The 18,526-nt window shown below is 42.0% G+C and overlaps 1 protein-coding gene across 2 annotated transcripts; it reads left to right on the forward strand.

Moving 5' to 3' along the window:
- Window positions 1-1,135: 1,135 nt before the first annotated feature.
- pik3r6 (phosphoinositide-3-kinase regulatory subunit 6) lies at window positions 1,136-17,722 on the forward strand. 2 transcript variants are annotated; one of them, XM_079999857.1, is made up of 20 exons: window positions 1,136-1,168; window positions 1,951-2,037; window positions 2,462-2,553; window positions 3,262-3,330; window positions 3,977-4,109; window positions 6,450-6,519; window positions 6,871-7,069; window positions 7,635-7,782; window positions 8,028-8,114; window positions 9,252-9,486; window positions 9,974-10,282; window positions 10,657-10,756; window positions 11,051-11,173; window positions 11,729-11,830; window positions 12,591-12,693; window positions 12,981-13,042; window positions 14,171-14,261; window positions 14,593-14,651; window positions 14,798-14,904; window positions 15,162-17,722. In XM_079999857.1, the coding sequence occupies exons 1-20, from the start codon at window positions 1,156-1,158 to the stop codon at window positions 15,316-15,318; spliced, it is 2,346 nt and encodes a 781-aa protein (XP_079855983.1). In that variant the 5' UTR covers window positions 1,136-1,155; the 3' UTR covers window positions 15,319-17,722. The 2 variants fall into 2 exon arrangements, with proteins under 2 accessions (XP_079855983.1, XP_079855984.1); XM_079999858.1 differs by having other exon boundaries at window positions 11,732-11,830.
- The last annotated feature ends 804 nt before the right edge of the window (window positions 17,723-18,526 follow it).

Consider the following 18,526-nt stretch of genomic DNA (forward strand, 5'->3'; position numbering starts at 1 on the left):
ATGCATATTGATGTCTTGGAACATTCCCTATGATTATCAGTATAATTAATTGTGTCACATCACCAAGATTAAGATTGGGATTGAGATTTGGAAACAACAATGGCAAACAGGATCTGAAGGGTGTGACTAACACTGTCTTGCCAATGCAAGAGCCTGTCACGGTTGTTCAGTAATGGATGTTATGGAGCAGATCGGTGAAATCATGACACTCCCTTGCCATGATTAGTTTCTCATGTCATGGACATGGGAAGAGAAACAGGTTAACCTGTAACAACAAGGCTGAGATACTTTTCTTTGCCAGAAAATACACACCAAACACCAATTATAATAATTATCAGTGTATAATGTGCACTGATAATTGTCTCCTGTTGTTTCCCTGTTGTATTTCAATCTTTCTCGCCACCAGAGGCAGTGTTTTACACTGCCTCTGGTGGTCATCCAGAATTCACAGAACTGTAGTTGCATACGTAACTGTAGTTCTACATGACTGAGCAATATCTCTTTTTTAAATGTCCTCGCCATAGGGTGGTTGGGTTGGGTTTTTCAATTTTCATTGTGTGCAGTTCACATTCCCAACTGTTATTAAACACAAATGGCCTCATTTGTTCTGAAGAGTGGATTGCACACATCGTTCTGTTGCATTTCCTATTGTATATTTGTGTGAAAAATGCCATCATACTGAAAAAAAACACTTGTGACACAAAATGTTTGTTTGAAGTGCTAATGTTGATTTCTTTAATTGTCTGCAGAAAATACTCACACATTTCCTGTTTGTATCCATATATTCCGCTGTTCGTATAGGCTTAGAGCACAGTGGACAGTGGTTCTTTGGTTATAATTATTGTATTTAATTAATCTGTTTTGTGTTTCTTATGGGCTGCATTTGTGTGAAAAATACTGCCATACTCAAATTTGACGTTTATGAGGAGGGACCTCTAAGCAGCTTGCCATGTTGTGGGATGTGGACCTGTTGTAAATGTCAAATAAAATATGTGAGACAAAGGCTCATAATGGTTTGTGGTTCTTTTTCTGAGAATTTTACTAACACTCTGTGTCTGTCCTCTTTCTGCCTGTAGCCGTGAGGTCGTGGTCCCATGATGCATGCACGACATGACCAACAAGGCCCCCTGGGATAGCTCAAGCAGTCTCGGCGGCATGGAGCCATCAGGTGCATGCAACACACGCACATACACAAGTATATATATACCAGGGTTGAGTTGGTTCTCTGCCTGAAGGTGTTCCAGGTTGGCATTTACAACACTGTCATGGTTTTTCAATGCTGTAGTCATGACGTTGCTTCCTTTTTGCTATCAAATAACTCTCAGAACTGCATATTTCAGCAGTTTCCAACAGGACCGGCGGTGAAAATGGACTCTAGTAGACTCTCATTGGTGCGAACCGTCATTAGGAAAACTGAAATGAATGACTGAATATGAAAACTGTTCCTTAAAAGCAACCCAAATGGCAAATTTAAACTATGCCAGAAACAATCATATGAACAACAGTTATTATCTGCGGTATGATCCGTACACGAAATATCAATACATTCAATGTCGTCGGTCACAAACATCTGACCATACTTAGGCCTGTATGTATGAGTCCTGTCTGGCAGATTTCTATATACATTTGTTAATAGACAAAGCACATATTCATATGTGCTTTGCAGCTGCTGCCTTAGCTGCTTGGGAAGTTGGGAAAAGGGCTCATTGAGATGAACCAATACATTTACAAAAAATAGAAAGCCTTCTTATTTTAATGTATTTAGTGGAACTCTTTCTCACCATTTTTCTCTCTTCCATGCACACATATGTCGTACACTCATATGAGTTATTTTTACACTCACAGAAAATAAAAACAATCAGCGTATCCCAAAGCAGTGATTACAAATTAGTTCAGGCTCAAAACTTTGTGATGTCTTTTTAACACGTTACCTTTGAACCTGTCCCTCAGCTGGTGGCTCCACCACAGTTTCAGAATCTGAGTTGTACCGCAGAGTCCAGGCGTTTCTCCCCAAAGAACAAGAATGCCAGCACCACGGTATGCTGGCTTACTTTTCTACCAGAGTACAACTGAAAAAATGTTAGCAATAGAAGCACTAATGTGATTGTTAAGCTTATTTGTGTAGCGTTTTATCACATTTACAGTCTCAAGGGGTTTAATTTGGATATTTTAAGATGCCCCCTAACCCGAATCCTTCAGACAAGCAAACGGGAGAGTCTCAAAACTCCCTAAGTGAGGGACTTTGAGAGGGATCCTTCTTGTTGGAAGACTGTTCATGCAATAGGTGTAGAATCAAAACAATACTGATGAATGAATGACCTACAAGCATCCATAATGATATAGTAAATTAGAATTTTTAAATAATATTAGTTATTAATTAATAATAATTAGTCATTTTAGAAGTGTTAGGAGGGTATAGACTATTTGCCGCACTATGTATTTATATTTTGTGTGTGCGCAGGCATTTTGAGATGGACACTTCATAAGAAGGTACAGAGCAGTCCTACCAGCAGCTTAGCCCTGGTCAGAGTTGTCATCAAAGAACTGGAAAAGGTATGTGATAACAATTTTATTGTATCATTAAAAGTGAAACTGCACTGCATGCTAAATGGCTATTCGAGACAGGCTCGTAGAGTATGACAATTGTGCGCTTTAGTTAGTTCTAAGGACATGTATAGTTGGGTTTCATCAGCATAACAATGAAAACTAATGCCATATTTGCGTATGATATTTCCCAGTGGCGACATATAGATACTAAACAACAAAGGACCAAGTACAAGTGACACTTGCAGGACCCCACAAGTAACATTACAATACCTAGAACTTGCCATTCATGCCATTGCCATGAATTACACTGTGCGTCCCCTCTGAAGATCTAAACGAGGATAGTTCCAGCCCCCTAATGCAAATGGATGTGTCAAGGCGAACCAGCAGCATCTTATGATCAATAGTATTAAAAGCAGGGCTCAGGTCGAGTAAAAGTAGTACCGATGAGGTGTCAAATTCTAGTAAAGTGATAGTGCTAGTGGATGATTGTATGCAAATGTCCTTTTCTTATTCTATAATCATTTAATAGCTCGCTATCTAATCTGCGTTTGCACTTTGTGTGTGTGTGTGTGTGTGTGTGTGTGTGTGTGTGTGTGTGTGTGTGTGTGTGTGTGTGTGTGTGTGTGTGTGTGTGTGTGTGTGTGTGTGTGTGTGTGTGTGTGTGTGTGTGTGTGTGCGTGCGTGCGTGCGTGTGTGTGTGTGTTTTCTCAACAGGCTGAAAGAGTGGACTGTCGCAAAAACATCATTCCTCTGCTGCACACTCTAATGTATGCTGTCAAACAGGTACAGTACACAGTGACACCCAGCGTCCCAAACTGAAGTGCAGGGCACACAGGGACCACAGTCCTGTCCTCTGTGTACTGTATACTGTAGCTCTACAACTATTGCTATTGCTATTGTTCTACTTCCAACTTCGCTGGACTTCATCCGTCCATGTCTATAGGTTTGTGTGTCTGTAGGGAAGTGGACTAGATTTCTTGACTGTTGATGTCATGATGATCTCATGAAGTTTTTATGAGCAACACTAATCCAGAGAATATTCCTTAAGTGGTTTTCCAGAATGTTCTAGTCAGCAACCTAGAGAGGAAGAAAGCATATTAATAATGGTAATAATAATAATAATAAACCAAAAGGATACATATGTTATTTCATTCACATTTTATGTTGTGCTTTAGCGCATTTTCAAATAGATTTGATAGTTTGATGCTGTTCATTGCCTAATTATTCACTTTATCTTCCACTTCAGATGTTTCCCGGGACAGTGCTAGAGTGTGACTTACTTTGGTGTGTGTGTGTGTGTGTGTGTGTGTGTGTGTGTGTGTGTGTGTGTGTGTGTGTGTGTGTGTGTGTGTGTGTGTGTGTGTGTGTGTGTGTGTGTGTGTGTGTGTGTGTGTGTGTGTGTGTGTGTCCCTCTCTGCCACTATTCCAGACCGCCCACATTCCAGATGATTTATACAAGCGTGTTTATGACTTCTGCAAGAGACTCCTGACCTTCCCGCAGCCCTACTGCTCCCTGGGCCTGATCAGCAGCAGACAGATGAAGGCAGAGCTCTGCACGCCTGGTATCTCACTCCCCATCACATTGTTCTTTTCCTCAAATGTTCCATAAATGAGTAATGGAGAGAGACATTATAATGGTATTATCGTAGTTCAACCTGTGACAATGCCTCAAAAGCAAATCAACAAGCATCTCAACAAAACAAAATAGATTAAGTTAAGTTAACTTATGTTTCCCATGGCGGATAATATTACATGTAAGAAATAAGTTGAGCTTACAAGCCATTTTCCTCTTCCTTCCACTTTCCCATTTTGTTTGTGTCCACCTGACTTAGACCTACACTATGCAGCTTTCCTCTGGTCAAATAGCACGAGCATATACAGTGGGGCAAAAAAGTATTTAGTCAGCCACCAATTGTGCATGTTCTCCCGCTTAAAAAGATGAGAGAGGCCTGTTATTTTCATCATAGGTATACCTCAACTATGAGAGACAGAATGAGAAAAAAAAATCCAGAAAATCCCATTGTCTGATTTTTAAAGAATTTATTTGCAAATTATGGTGGAAAATAAGTATTTGGTCAATAACAAAAGTTCATCTCAATACTTTGTTATATACCCTTTGTTTGCAATGACAGAGGTCAAATGTTTTCTGTAAGTCTTCACAAGGTTTTCACACACTGTTGCTGGTATTTTGGCCCATTCCTCCATGCAGATCTCTTCTAAAGCAGTGATGTTTTGGGGCTGTCGCTAGGCAACAGGGACTCTCAACTCCCTCCAAAGATTTTCTATGGGGTTGAGATCTGGAGACTGGCTAGGCCACTCCAGGACCTTGAAATGCTTCTTATGAAGCCACTCTTTGTTGCCCGGGCGGTGTGTTTGGGATCATTGTCATGCTGAAAGACCCAGCCATGTTTCATCTTCAATGCCCTTGCTGATGGAAGGAGATTTTCACTCAAAATCTCACGAAACATGGCCCCATTCATTCTTTCCTATGCACGGATCAGTCGTCCTGGTCCCTTTGAAGAAAAACAGCCCCAAAGCATGATGTTTCCACCCCCATGCTTCACAGTAGGTATGGTGTTCTTTGGATGCAACTCAGCTTTCTTTCTCCTCCAAACACGACAAGTTGAGTTTTTACCAAAAAGTTCTATTTTGGTTTCATCTGACCATATGACATTCTCCCAATCCTCTTCTGGATCATCCAAATGCTCTCTAGCAAACTTCAGACGGGCCTGGACATGTACTGGCTTAAGCAGGGGGACACGTCTGGCACTGGAGGATTTGAGTCCCTGGCGGCGTAGTGTGTTACTGATGGTAGCCTTTGTTACTTTGGTCCCAGCACTCTGCAGGTCATTCACTAGGTCCCCCCCGTGTGGTTCTGGGATGTTTGCTCACCTTTCTTGTGATCAGTTTGACCCCACGGGGTGAGATCTTGCGTGGAGCCCCAGATCGAGGGAGATTATCAGTGGTCTTGTATGTCTTCCATTTTCTAATAATTGCTCCCACAGTTGATTTCTTCACAAGCTGCTTACCTATTGCAGATTCAGTCTTCCCAGCCTGGTGCAGGTCTACAATTTTGTTTCTGGTGTCCTTTGACAGCTCTTTGGTCTTGGCCATAGTGGAGTTTGGAGTGTGACTGTTTGAGGTTGTGGACAGGTGTCTTTTATACTGATAAAGAGTTCAAACAGGTGCCATTAATACAGGTAACGAGTGGAGGACAGAGGAGCCTCTTAAAGAAAAAGTTACAGGTCTGTGAAAGCCAGAAATCTTGCTTGTTTGTAGGTGACCAAATACTTATTTTACTGAGGAATTTACCAATTAATTCATTAAAAATCCTACAATGTGATTTTCTGATTCTTTCCCCCCCATCCTGTCTCTCATAGTCGAGGTGTACCTATGATGAAAATTACAGGCCTCTCTCATCTTTTTAAGTGGGAGAACTTGCACAATTGGTGGCTGACTAAATACTTTTTTGCCCCACTGTACAGTAAACAGGAAAACTCATCCATCCACAATTCATGGAGGACGGCAGGGCAGGAGGAGGAGGACAGGAAGTGATAAGCAGATCAGGAAATTAAACTCCTTAAGATATGCTGTAAATAAATGTGATACCCTACCCTCAATAAGACTCTCCCAGTGCTTCAGCCTCTGCATTCATACAAGTGTGTGTTTCAACAAAACTTACATTTAATAGCAGCTGCTATAATAAGCATCAACATGTGAACCTATTCATATGCTCACCAATTGACATTTTTAAATCATAATATGATTTAAAAATGTCAATTGGGGAGCATATGAGTGAGCATATAGGTATTATATTTATGCCAATGGGTCAAATATACCTATGTGCTATAAAACCACAAAGTACTACATTCCTACAACAGGGTGTCTATTTTTGTCCACAGGGCTGATGTATGAGAGGATGGTCGTTGCTGAGCAGAGCCTTAAAAATGAGCACTACCCCTTTCAGGAGAGGTGAGTCAGCCGTTCAAGAAATTATTATTTCCTTGTGCTGGTCGATTAGTCAGAATGTGAGCCTTAAAGCCTTTTTTCAACTCAGAGAGTAACCTATTTTTCTTCCACACAGGTCAAAGACTTCATTATAGCAATTAAAGCACGGTCACAGTATCCTCAAAAGGGTTCTTGTCCTACAGAAACGATACCAGCTTGATAATAATTGCACAACATTACCTAAACCACACCAGCTTTCCTCAGCTCGTAACATGCATTTGCTTTCCTTTATTTGAGGAGGAAATGTAGATGACAACATAAACAACATAAACAAAAAACACCTTAGCCCAACCTATCTTCCTCCGTTTCCTGCAGGGTTTTCGTGTTCGCCGACCCAGAGGTTTTCTGTGGATCGCTGTCGGATCTCCTGCAGGGAGACATACAGGCCTCGGGGTCCGGACTGGGGAGGTTCCGGACTCCTTTGGACCACATGCGCAGTGTGGTCCAACACTCCATCCAGGCTGTTCTGGGGGGCGAGCGGTGCCACGGCCCCAGCCTGGCCCAGGCCCTGACGGTCAGTGGTCATCGTGTTTAAATTGGCAAGAGACTGGCATGCTCCACGAACTGAGTGATCCTGTCACTCACAGGTCCAAGAGTCAAGGGTCCTTCACATACAGGACGCGGTGTGCACTGCGCTCGCCGCTTGGCATAGTGCAAATGCAGAGCTGGGGCTTTTACATAGGATTCGCAGCTCCTGTGCGGGGGGTTACTTGTTATCGCTTATATCTTCTGAAATTAATTAGGAATAATGTATATAATTACTTCTGCAACAGGTATTGTACTGAAGGTATTATTATATAAAATTGGCCGGTTTGTAGAGTATGTAATATTATATTAATTTATTATATTTATATATTATATTATAATATTGCTACTCGAAAACCATCATCACATTTAATTCACACAACCATACCTTATTTTAATGGCAGTAACACAGTAATGATCCTGCTAGAGTGTGGCGTGTGACGTGTGTGACGTGTGTGTGTGTGTGTGTGTGTGTGTGTGTGTGTGTGTGTGTGTGTGTGTGTGTGTGTGTGTGTGTGTGTGTGTGTGTGTGTGTGTGTGTGTGTGTGTGACAGGACATGGGTGAAGACATTGGGCCGGTCTTCCAGAAAGTCGTGGCGGCTCTGGAGCAGAGCGCCGAGGAGGGGGGGAAAGGAGAGCGGGGACAGCTGAGCAACCGGCTCCAGCAGCTCTACAGAGAGATTCTTTCCACCACACACTTGGGTGAGAGATTCCAAACCAGTTTGGCTTTTTGTTTTCAGGATATCTATTTCCGTGACATCCTTGCTTCCATTTGATGGATACGCTTCATCCCTGACGGGCAGCTGAAAAGATGGACAGAGGGAGGAAGAGAAGGCAGAAGGGGGGGATGTTTTGAGTGTCATTGTGACAGTTATGGTCTCTTCCTCTTCCTCTCATCGTGTGTGTTTGTGTGTGTGTGTGTGTGTGTGTGTGTGTGTGGCCTGCAGACCCATTGTCCAGTGGATCGCTGTGCGATAGCCCTCTTCCTAACCCGGAGATGAGCTTCCACCTGTGGAAGGAGGATGAGGATATTTGTAAGTGGTCTACACACCGTGGGGGGTCTAGTAAAAGACACGAACACACATACTAACCCATACAATGTAGACAAAGGGCTGCAGTGTTATTTGAATACGAAGTGCAGTTGATTGGTTTAATTAATGAAAATGTATGTATGAACATATGTAAAGCATACTTGTACAACTCATAAATTAACCACAACTTGACATCTCCAACATTCTCAAATCATTTTTGTCATACGATGAAGAAAAAACACAAATTAAGTGGAGCGCAAATGTAATGTTCAGATGTTGAGACTGTTGAGAAACCAACTTGTAACTGAGCAGTCAGTCAAACTGGCAGAGATGCATGCGACATGTGCATTTCTGACCAGACAAATATGCATGGAAAGCCTTTTTAATATTTAAACTATAGGACAAACTGGTCACTTTTTAAAAGTTACAAGTACTTGTATTTTAGGTTCTAGTTGCTATTCCAACAGTTACTATTAACTATTTTAGTTTAACTTGTCAGAATTTATTAGGTACTAGTGCTCATTTATTAGATACTAATTACTATTCCAATTGTTCCTAGTAACTATTGCAATATTTCTCGTAAGAATTTGGCCAATTTTGTCATTGTATCCTATAGGGTTTTTTTGTTTGAGATATCAAATATATTTGCCTCAGACTAGTACCTATTCCCATTATTACTAGTATCTATTTCAATTTTACGAGTCACTAATAATTGAGTACTAGTACTTATTCAATAGTGACTAGTTCCTTTTCCTGCTGTTACAATTAACATTTTTTGTTTTACTAGTATTCGATTTTTAGAAATATTGCAATAGTCACCAGTAACAATTGGAATAGTTACTAGCATCTAATAAATACGTACTAGTATATTTTGATTTTAGTAAAATTATAATAGTTACTAGTAACTGTGAGAATAGCAACTACTGTGGTAACTACTGACTACAGTTACAACTACCGTAGTAAGTACTAGTAACTTTTAAAAAGTGACTGGTTCGTCTGATGGATTCAAAGTTAAAATAGCTTGCCATAACTATGTCCTGGTAACCACAGAGAGAAATCTGTGGGGTGTTCAGGCAGTCAGTTATCTTGATCCACCTCTTCGCAGGGCGTATAAGAACTTCTCTCGTATGCCCTGAACAGGGAAGGAGCTGGCGCGGTGCGTGCGCTCCTGCTCCATGTCGGAGCAGTTCTCCGGCACCCAGGACCAGGAGGCCTTCGAGCTGTGCGACCTGCTGGGCGACCTGATGCCCTCGGAGACACTGCGCCACTCCGTCATGTCCAATGACAGCGGCATCGAGAGGGACCTGCCCCCCGGCGCTGACGTCTCGCTGACGTCCTCTATGGAGTCCTGCAGCGTGGCTCATGACTCCAAACAGTAATTAATTTTTATTTTATTTATTAAATTGGCAAGAAATAGTAGTACATTACAGTTAACAGTGGCCTACCTATTTAATGTAGAGATCTCTCCCTCGCTGTACAAAAGATGCCCAGTTAGGCCCAAATAGTCGCTGAGCCTTACTAGTGTAATCGTTTCATTAGCAAAACAGCAAGAAACTGAGCTGAACAGGCAATTTCTACAGTGTTACTAAATGATTGTCAACTTTTTTGTTTGGCTTAATCTATGAATTTTACAGCGTATCTGTGGGTCAGCTAATTATAAAAAAAGTCTAACTTTTTCAATATTCAATTGTTTGCCTACATGTATTTATTCTGAATAAGGGCTATAAAGTGGAAATCCATAACATCATCTGTGTTGGGTGGATTGCACTGCTAGTCCTATAATTCCATTTGACACTGCTTTGAATTTTTTTATTTTTATTTTTTTAACATCTGCCCCTCACTTCTTGTGCATGTCCAATCAGTACATTCTCACTGGGAAAGGTGGACTCCGCCACCAACAAGGGAAACCGTCTGAGCCGGCGGGGGGGCATTAAGTTGAGGCCCACAGTGAGCGAGGGCATTGTGCTGATGCAGGAGACCCTGGAAGAGCAGGGGCACCTGAGGGCCGGCTGGGAGGAGCAGGGCAGGGCCAAGCTGCAGCGCCGGGCAGGCAGCAGCATGATGCAGCTCCCCAACTGCTCAAAGCGGCCCAGACACTTCACAGCCAGGATTGTTACTATTGGCGATGACCGGGTGCTGGGACGCCTCGCCAGGACTTTCCATTCGCTCAGGTAAAGGCAGCTGGTCCAGGAAGGTTGCTGGTAGACACTGTCTGTCACTTGACGCTCAAACCTGATTGAAAGCTCAGTTTTGTCGTATTGCATGGGACTGTATGAAAGATCTGGTTCATTGCCAAGTTATAGTAGGTTACTTATTGAGATGACAAATGTATGTAAAGGAAGTTAGATTTCGTTTTTTACACAGAGCATTTTAGATGTTTTTAATGGTGAAAAACCTATTATGTGTCGAACATCATGTCCAAATCATCCCATACTTAAGAGTCTACAAAATGTCTACGCTGTCAATGTACGCAAGTCATTTGTGCTTTAGAAACTGAGCTGAACTAAAGGTTGTTTAAATAAATTTTCTGATTTGGCTGTTGCAGGAAAAGGGAAGCGCGACGGCTCTTTCTGACCAGTAAAGTCAACCTCCAGTTTTATTACATCCCTGTCAGCGACGACCCGTCGCCCAGTTCCCCAGCCAAAGTAAGAGCACTTCCCCTTCACCCACCACATCCTCCTTACTGAGGATCCGCTTTTCACGCTGTGTAAAAGTTAACAGCCACTGTGAGAGAGATGAGCGCACTTTAGCCACCACGGAACCTCCGTAGTGTGCATGAAACGACCACCTCGTATTTCGGTCCCTGGCATTTCGAGCCATTCAGCCCTATGTCTGGCGGAACAAAGGCAGTTTGTTTGACAGCCCAACACTTAAGCCTCACCCGCTTTCTATGTGCTTTGACAGGTTTTCCAATCCTGTTTTTTTTTTACTCTTTTTAGGAAAACGTCCCCCCATTCGCAGAGAACCCCTGTGCTTTCGGCGCCTACTTAGGAATGGTGGACCCGTGGTATGAGTCGAACATCAAGAGCTTGGGCTTTACCATTCCAGACCTCGCTAAAAGGGTACAGAGTCTTTTTCCACCAATCAGTTCAGCATTAGGTTATTGCTGGGACTCTCTATTGTGTACGACGCTGACTTTACACTTAGACTTTACAACATGATATAGTGAGATGACCACAACATGGTGTATCATACTTCATGCATGCTTCTTTTATTTAATTATTTTATTTAATTATAAATAAGACTGCTTGCTCCCAATCTGTTCGGTGTGGATTTCCACAATGCAAATGTGGAGCTTGTGCACAAGTTGAAAAACAGGAACTCACATGGTGGCGTGGGGACAGGTGGCGCTGCTCAAACCACCCCATCCCCACACCACACACATCTCTGACAGTAAGGGGAAACAAATATCAATGAAACAACTTTCCCTTCTGGTAATGAGAAATCTTGGTAAATTTGTGGACACACAACTTGAACCGAATCAGCCAAAATAAAAAAAAGCTGGCACAAAAGGTTGAAAATGCACTTCACTATGTTGACTTATATATTAACAACAATTGGCCCCCGAACTCAGCCTTTTGCCTCGTTCCGTTCACTGGAACATTCCCTCTTGCCAGCAGACAAACACCAGGCAGAAGGAGCCCTTCCTCTCTGACGTCATCTCCTACTACGTCCGAATGGGACGGCAGCCCGTCTACTTCACCATCTACCAAGTGAAGGTGAGACATGCAGCATAAAATTCCAAGAATGTTTAATGATTTGATGTGCAAAAGCCTTTTTAACAAGATGGAACGTTGGAATGTTAATAATTAACTGTTTAACTGTGAACTGACAATAGGTTAAACTGATAAATACTATCAGTTAAACAGTTCAAAAATGTTATTTTTTATTTTTTTTAAGTAATTAAAAAAATAATTTTGTTGCATTGTAAAAGAAAATAGGGAGGGACGGTCGATTAAATATATAGGGGGATTTATTTTTTGTGTCTAATTATTATTAATTATTTCTAGGGCTGTCAGTCAAATCGGATTCGACGAGGGGGGGGGGGGGGGGGGATGCACGGGTGCACTGGGGAACGGGCACAAGTTCATCCGTGTGCCGTCCCCATCCCTCCAAATAAAACAACTAAAAACAGTGTAAAAAAAACCGAATAAGACTCCGTTTTAGTTGTTTTATTTGGAGAAATGGCTCCAAATACAGAACAGCATCGCGTCTCTCCATGATCGGACACACGGAGAGCTGTGTTTGCGTTTAAAAATATATTTGTAATTACAATTTGTGATGTCCAATTACAAAGATTATTTTGTCGGGGGACAGTGCCCTAATATTTTACTATTGTTGGATAACTGTTAATGATCGGTTAACGAGGGTTGGCTATTGGTCAGAGAAAAAAAAAATCTAGATTAGCGTCCATAGATGAAATGAAAAACATTCGTTTTATCTAGTCCCTCTCGAATGTTTGATTGTTTTTCTGGCCAGATCTCTTTCTGCTGCTTGACCAAGGAGCCAGTCGAGGAGGTGTTCCTCTCCCACCTGGAGATGGAGTTTCCGGAGTTCAAACGGATCGCGCGCTCTCTCAAAGGTAAACGCTGTGTAGGTAGAGTGTGTGCCCGGTGGAAACAACATATTCATTCCATTACCTTTACTGTAAGCGAAACATTAGCAACTTCATTTTAAATTATATCGTGGGGTTTTCGCCACTAGAGAAATTATCACCCGGTTCTGGGATGAATATCAGACTTGGTGTGTGTGTGTGTGTGTGTGTGTGTGTGTGTGTGTGTGTGTGTGTGTGTGTGTGTGTGAAAAGTCCCATTTTTGTGAATCTGCTACAAATCCAGTTTAACAAGATGCCTGCGTGTCTTTTGACAGAGAAGCAAAAGAAGAACTCTGGGGAGGTCTGTGGAGCTGTGGTCTCTATGCACTACAAAAAGGTCTGTGGCAATCCCCACATGCTTTCTATACTCGTGTTTTACCTGATGGCAGTGCTGAAAAACCTCTGAAAACATTCTATCGTCAACATTCTCTAGTAATGGTTAACTTTTTCATGGACAACTGAATGTCTTTCCGAAAAGACATTTCCAAGTCACAGAGAAAGGTGATATGCAAGCCCTGTGTACCATAGCTTATTACATTCACTGACTCAGAACGGATAGGAACCCATAAGTACGAGACAAAAGCAATTAGGTAAGAAGTCAGAGCCCACAAAGTTTATTCCAAAAAACAGGCAGGGGTCAGAACTAGGAGATCAGTCAGAGAAGGCAAATTTATCCAACAGGGAACAGAATCAGGGTCCAGGGAATCAGGCAGCGGCTTGGACGGAAGGTACAGTATAGGGAACAGGTAGTAGTGCGGGAAAGCTCAGCGTGGTGCAAGAGACAATCTGTCAGAGAACAAAGGGAAGTGAACTGGTATTTATACTGAGGGACTAACGGGGGAATGAGCTTCAGGCGGGGGAAACCAGGTGAAGGGAAGGGAGTGACAGCAGAACAAAAGGGTGTGGGCTGATCTGAAATGACATGGAGGTTAGCGGCACGAGGAAACGACCAGATGAAAATAAAACATGAAAACAGATGTAAATACTGGGAGATCAGGGAGGATTCAGGACAGTACCTCAGCTAGGAGTTTGCAGTAGGTGATATTGCAGCTAAGCTAAAAAGGCAATGGATGGGTTCTTCAATATTGTTTCAAAATAGGACTGTGTCGTAGACATGCAATGACCCCTTAATTGTAAAGGGCTACATCAAGACTGTTTATCAGAGTATTTTGTTTTCTCCATCTGCTCCTAAAGTCAAGCCTTAAGTTGTATAAATAAATGAAATAAATGTGAAAAGTGATACAACATCAGTCAGTCAGTTCAGTTATGTGCAAAAATTCAGGTGTGACCATTAAGCAGCAGAGTCTGAACAAGGCTCATATGTCTCTATGTGGCTATGACAAACTGTGTGTGTGTGTGTGTGTTTGTGTGTGTGTGTGTGTGTGTGTGTGTGTGTGTGTGTGTGTGTGTGTGTGTGTGTGTGTGTGTGTGTGTGTGTGTGCGCGCGCGCGCGCTTCCCCCCCAGGTTACATTGAGTGGTCGTGACATTGACGTTGGCCTCTCTGTGAAGATGTCAAGTGCTCAGATCAGTGCGATTTCCTCCAGTGAAACAGAAGGTACACTAAGCCAAAGCAGTACTTTCTATTCTTTTGGCTCTTTAGTGTGAGGCGGTGAAATCCCCCTACCACATTGAACATTTAAACTTTTCTGACAAAAAGTTCAAATCTCACTACAACAAAAAAAAAATCCTCCACAGACCCCTAGGTGGCCAAGGATCCCCATTTGCGAACCTTTGAGTTAACCAAATTTTGAATAACTTTTGTCTCTAAGTCTTAATTTTGTCCTGCTGACCGTTCTATTGCGTTGAAATCGTTTTGTAATCTTTTTCTTTATCTCATATTTTACTGTTAAAAAAATACATTGAAATCATTTTTTTCCGCTCTCCAGATCTGAACTGTTTGACGCTGACTCTGAATGAATCTCAAACTAAGAATAAAAGCAGCGAGGTGAGCGCACTGTGTCGGGCACATCTTTCGTCCGACCGTTTGGAGCTGGACTTTCAAACACGTCAAAAGGATGCGAAACTTTGAGATTTTTCTTCATTGAATTTCTCCGGTTTGACTCGACCCCTTATTTACATTTCAATGCTCAGGAGCAAAAGATCCGGACCTGCAACATCAGGTTTCACTCTCTGGAGAGGAGGTCTTTCACCGTAGTCCTGGACAAAGACTCTCGAAGGGCCTTTAAAGATGTTCAGAGGTGAGAGTGTGTCAGACTCTGACTATCGGTGTGATTACAACTGCGCTATTGCTCCGACTAATATCAGATGGTATCGATCTACTCATGGACACATCGATGTTTCCAATGAGGAATAATGAAATACAAGTTATTTGTCTCACATTGTAACCATGACTCACTTTTTGGTCTATCATGTGCCAAGTAACATCTATGAATATATTTTGGATGGTTGTTGGTGCTTATTTTTAACAGACATGTCTGCTTTACCTCATCTGTAGCATCGAGATCTCTCCCTGCCTGGACCCCTGCTACAGCGTCCAGAAGTCCAGGAAGTCCAAATTCGGCAGCAGAGACGGCGGCTACGACGGCCTGTGCAAATACATGAACCAACGGCTCACCCTGCCCATCAACACCTTCTCAGGTATCATCAACTGACGAGCGGGAGCGACCCCGACAGGAGAGACCCGACCCAACCCGACCCCACCGATCCCGGTCAGTATGAAAACAGGTTTGGAATCAGACAAGACCTCCTGCGACGTCTTCAGTCCTGCCTATGACACATCTGACCAGACACGGTGCTGTTTGGGTTCCGAGGCGCTCCCGACCAGAACTGCCGGGACTGTCTTGGAATGTGGCGAGAAGGAAGCAGCTGGGTTTCTCTACATCTTGCCGTCGTCTACATGAACATTGGACAATGTTGATGCATTTGAGATGCATTGCAATTCAGTGTTTACAAATGCTGTCTTGATTCTAAAAGTAATAGTATAGTTATTATATTTATGGGTGATAAATATAGTTGGGGACGTCGTAGTTTGTCTTGGGTTCATCTCTGCCTCAGACCTCCCATCCACTGGGTTGTTTTTCAGTATTGTATCACTGTATTTCAATATAGTATTCTAATACTGTATTCAATGTGTTGTGTTGAGTCAGTTAACCAAGTCACCAACCGATGTACCCTCCATATTTAAAGTCAAGTGTGGACACAAGCAGGCATTTTAGGCATTCTTAGCTCTATGCGACCTTGAGTTTGCCCTATAAAGCCTTGAAAGATGCCTGAAAAAGTATAGATGTCAATAAACTCTAAATGCTCCTGGTCGACTTTGGCACGTCGAGTGTGATCTGCCGAGAAGTAGGCGTGATAACAGAGGAGCTCGAGGACATACTGAGCACATACCGATCTCTCTCTCTCTCTCTCGCTCAGTCTCTCTCTCAGTCTCTCTCTCAGTCTCTCTCTCTCCCTCTCTCTCTCTCTCTCTCTCTCTCCCTCGCTCTCTCTCTCGAATAACCAGTCAGTCGTCAAATGCAGTGAATCATTTACGGTATTGGAGGGCGGGGACAAGCCCTGCCCTTAGTAGACGGGAAGTACAGTGGAGATACTGGAAGTACCGGACAAACAAGTTAGCAAATATTCTCCAGAAGATGGAATGGAGCCATTACTGTATTTTTTATTTCAAGAGGCTGAGTCATGATCGTCTCTGTTGTGGACGCTTCATAAACACAGATCTAGCGAACAAAGTAAGCTACTGCCAAATGCGGTCTTCCATTAGTCCTGCAGATTCGTTTTCTTCTTGTTTTTTTGAAGTCCATTTCCCTCAATCAACACACTACTCAGGAGGTCATGCCTGTGTCCCTTTATCTCTCTCTCTCAGACACACACACACACACACAAGCAGCCTGGATGAAAGTCGATATTTGGTACGATGCGCTCACACAATATTCCTGTTTTGTGGCTTTGTTGTTGTTGCTGTCGTTGTTGTTGTTTCCTTAGTGCGTTCAAATTGTGTTTCCTTAAGCAGCTTACATTAGTTTTGGTCTTTCATGTTTTGGGCTAACTGGAAACCTTCCAAAATATGAAATTGGATGAACTACACCCTTTTTTTTTTTTGGACTAGGTATAAAAGCCAGAGCAGAGTGCAATATGAATCTGCAATATGCATTGGGTACATTAATGCATTTATTTCACACGTGGCGGAAAGTAAATGTATGAGTCATTCAGAGACACTGTTGACTAACCTGGCGTGTGCCTTTCCGCTAAAAAGTTTGTCTTTGAGTCTATTGCTAAACATAGAGGCACTCTTTTTTTTTTTTCTGTCATTCGTTAACTTGTGTCTAAAAGTCTTAAATATAAAGCTAACATTGTGTTGAGGTGATTCTCTGGCTGGTGGAGTCTGGTTGTGGTAAATACCACCTAAAGAGGAAAGGGCCGGGCAGTGTCTCTATACCTGTACTGCAGCTAGGGCTTCTCCGTCCTGAAAGTTGCACCATTTTGCTTATATCGAATAATTTATATTGGAAAACCCAAATGCAAAAATATCATAATGGGATATTTTAACCATAATACACTCGTCGTTTTGCTTTCTTCACAATATCGTGCTAAATGTACGAGCTCCTGCCACAACAAACACTCACTCACACACTCACACACGCACGCATGCGCGCACGCGCACACACACACACGCACACTTCCCATTCACAACCTGGACTTTTTTTGCATTGTTACTGCAGGTTTCAGCAAACAAAGAAATATCAGTATAGCATCTGTGACTTCAGGATGTATTGTGTAATGATGTGACTGGTAACCATGGTTACAGTGTGTGAGAAATTATTGTACAGTGTATATTAATTAGTTAGTATGGGCTGGAAACCAGGTTGAGTTGAGTGTGTGTGTGTGTGTGTGTGTGTGTGTGTGTGTGTGTGTGTGTGTGTGTGTGTGTGTGTGTGTGTGTGTGTGTGTGTGGACATTTTAGTGTGTGCATTTGGGGTTGAACAATGAGTTTGGAAATCCTGATCCTGAAATATTTTGCACAGATTTTTTGATCTAATCCCATGTATAGATGATATTGTAAATCATTGTCCAAATGTCAATATGTGATTTTCTTTTCTATTGAAAATGAATATTTTTTAATTAAAGATGGTGAAATTCAAATGTCTGTACTTCCTATTTTAAATATGTAATGCTTGATAAACTTAAGTGGGATTGGTTTTTATTGTTTACCATTTACCAGACAAGTGTTTTATGGTCATTTTATGGCATTTTAATGGCCATTTGCCACTCTACACCAAACATAACTGGGGCCTCTTCAAGTTTAGAACTTCACAACCAGCAGGCAACACATCCAACCTAATGCCTACCTTTACACAGTATATTATGTAGCACTAATGTACTTTCACTTTCAGTGGAACTTTACACTTTAAGCAGGAAGTGGCAAACACTGTCGCCTGCAAGATTTACGAGAATTTAATGGCAAATGAGGCAACAAACAGGTTTTTGGATAACCACTCAAATAAGCTGCTTCAAAAGGCTTTGCACCAAATACCACTATTTATATTTACTCCATTTGAGTTTAATAAGACTAAACAAAAGCAAAACCATGCACACACCAGCATGGTAAAGCTACATGAACCAGAAAACCAGAACACCTGAACAACCCACAATCATCAAAATTACATTAATTTACCTTTCAGTGCAATTTTCTGCATCCAACAAAATGTTATTGGGATGTTGTAATTATGATTATCACATTACACAAGCGTCATAGCAGACACAGGTTGTCCAAAGCCATTCAAACTAACTGTATATCAGTACCTTACCAGAGGAATTACAAGTAAACATTGGTACACTTGAGGATTTATTTTTATAAGG

This window comes from Zeus faber (genome assembly GCF_960531495.2).
Source record: "Zeus faber genome assembly, chromosome: 4".
Lineage (NCBI taxonomy): Eukaryota > Metazoa > Chordata > Actinopteri > Zeiformes > Zeidae > Zeus > Zeus faber.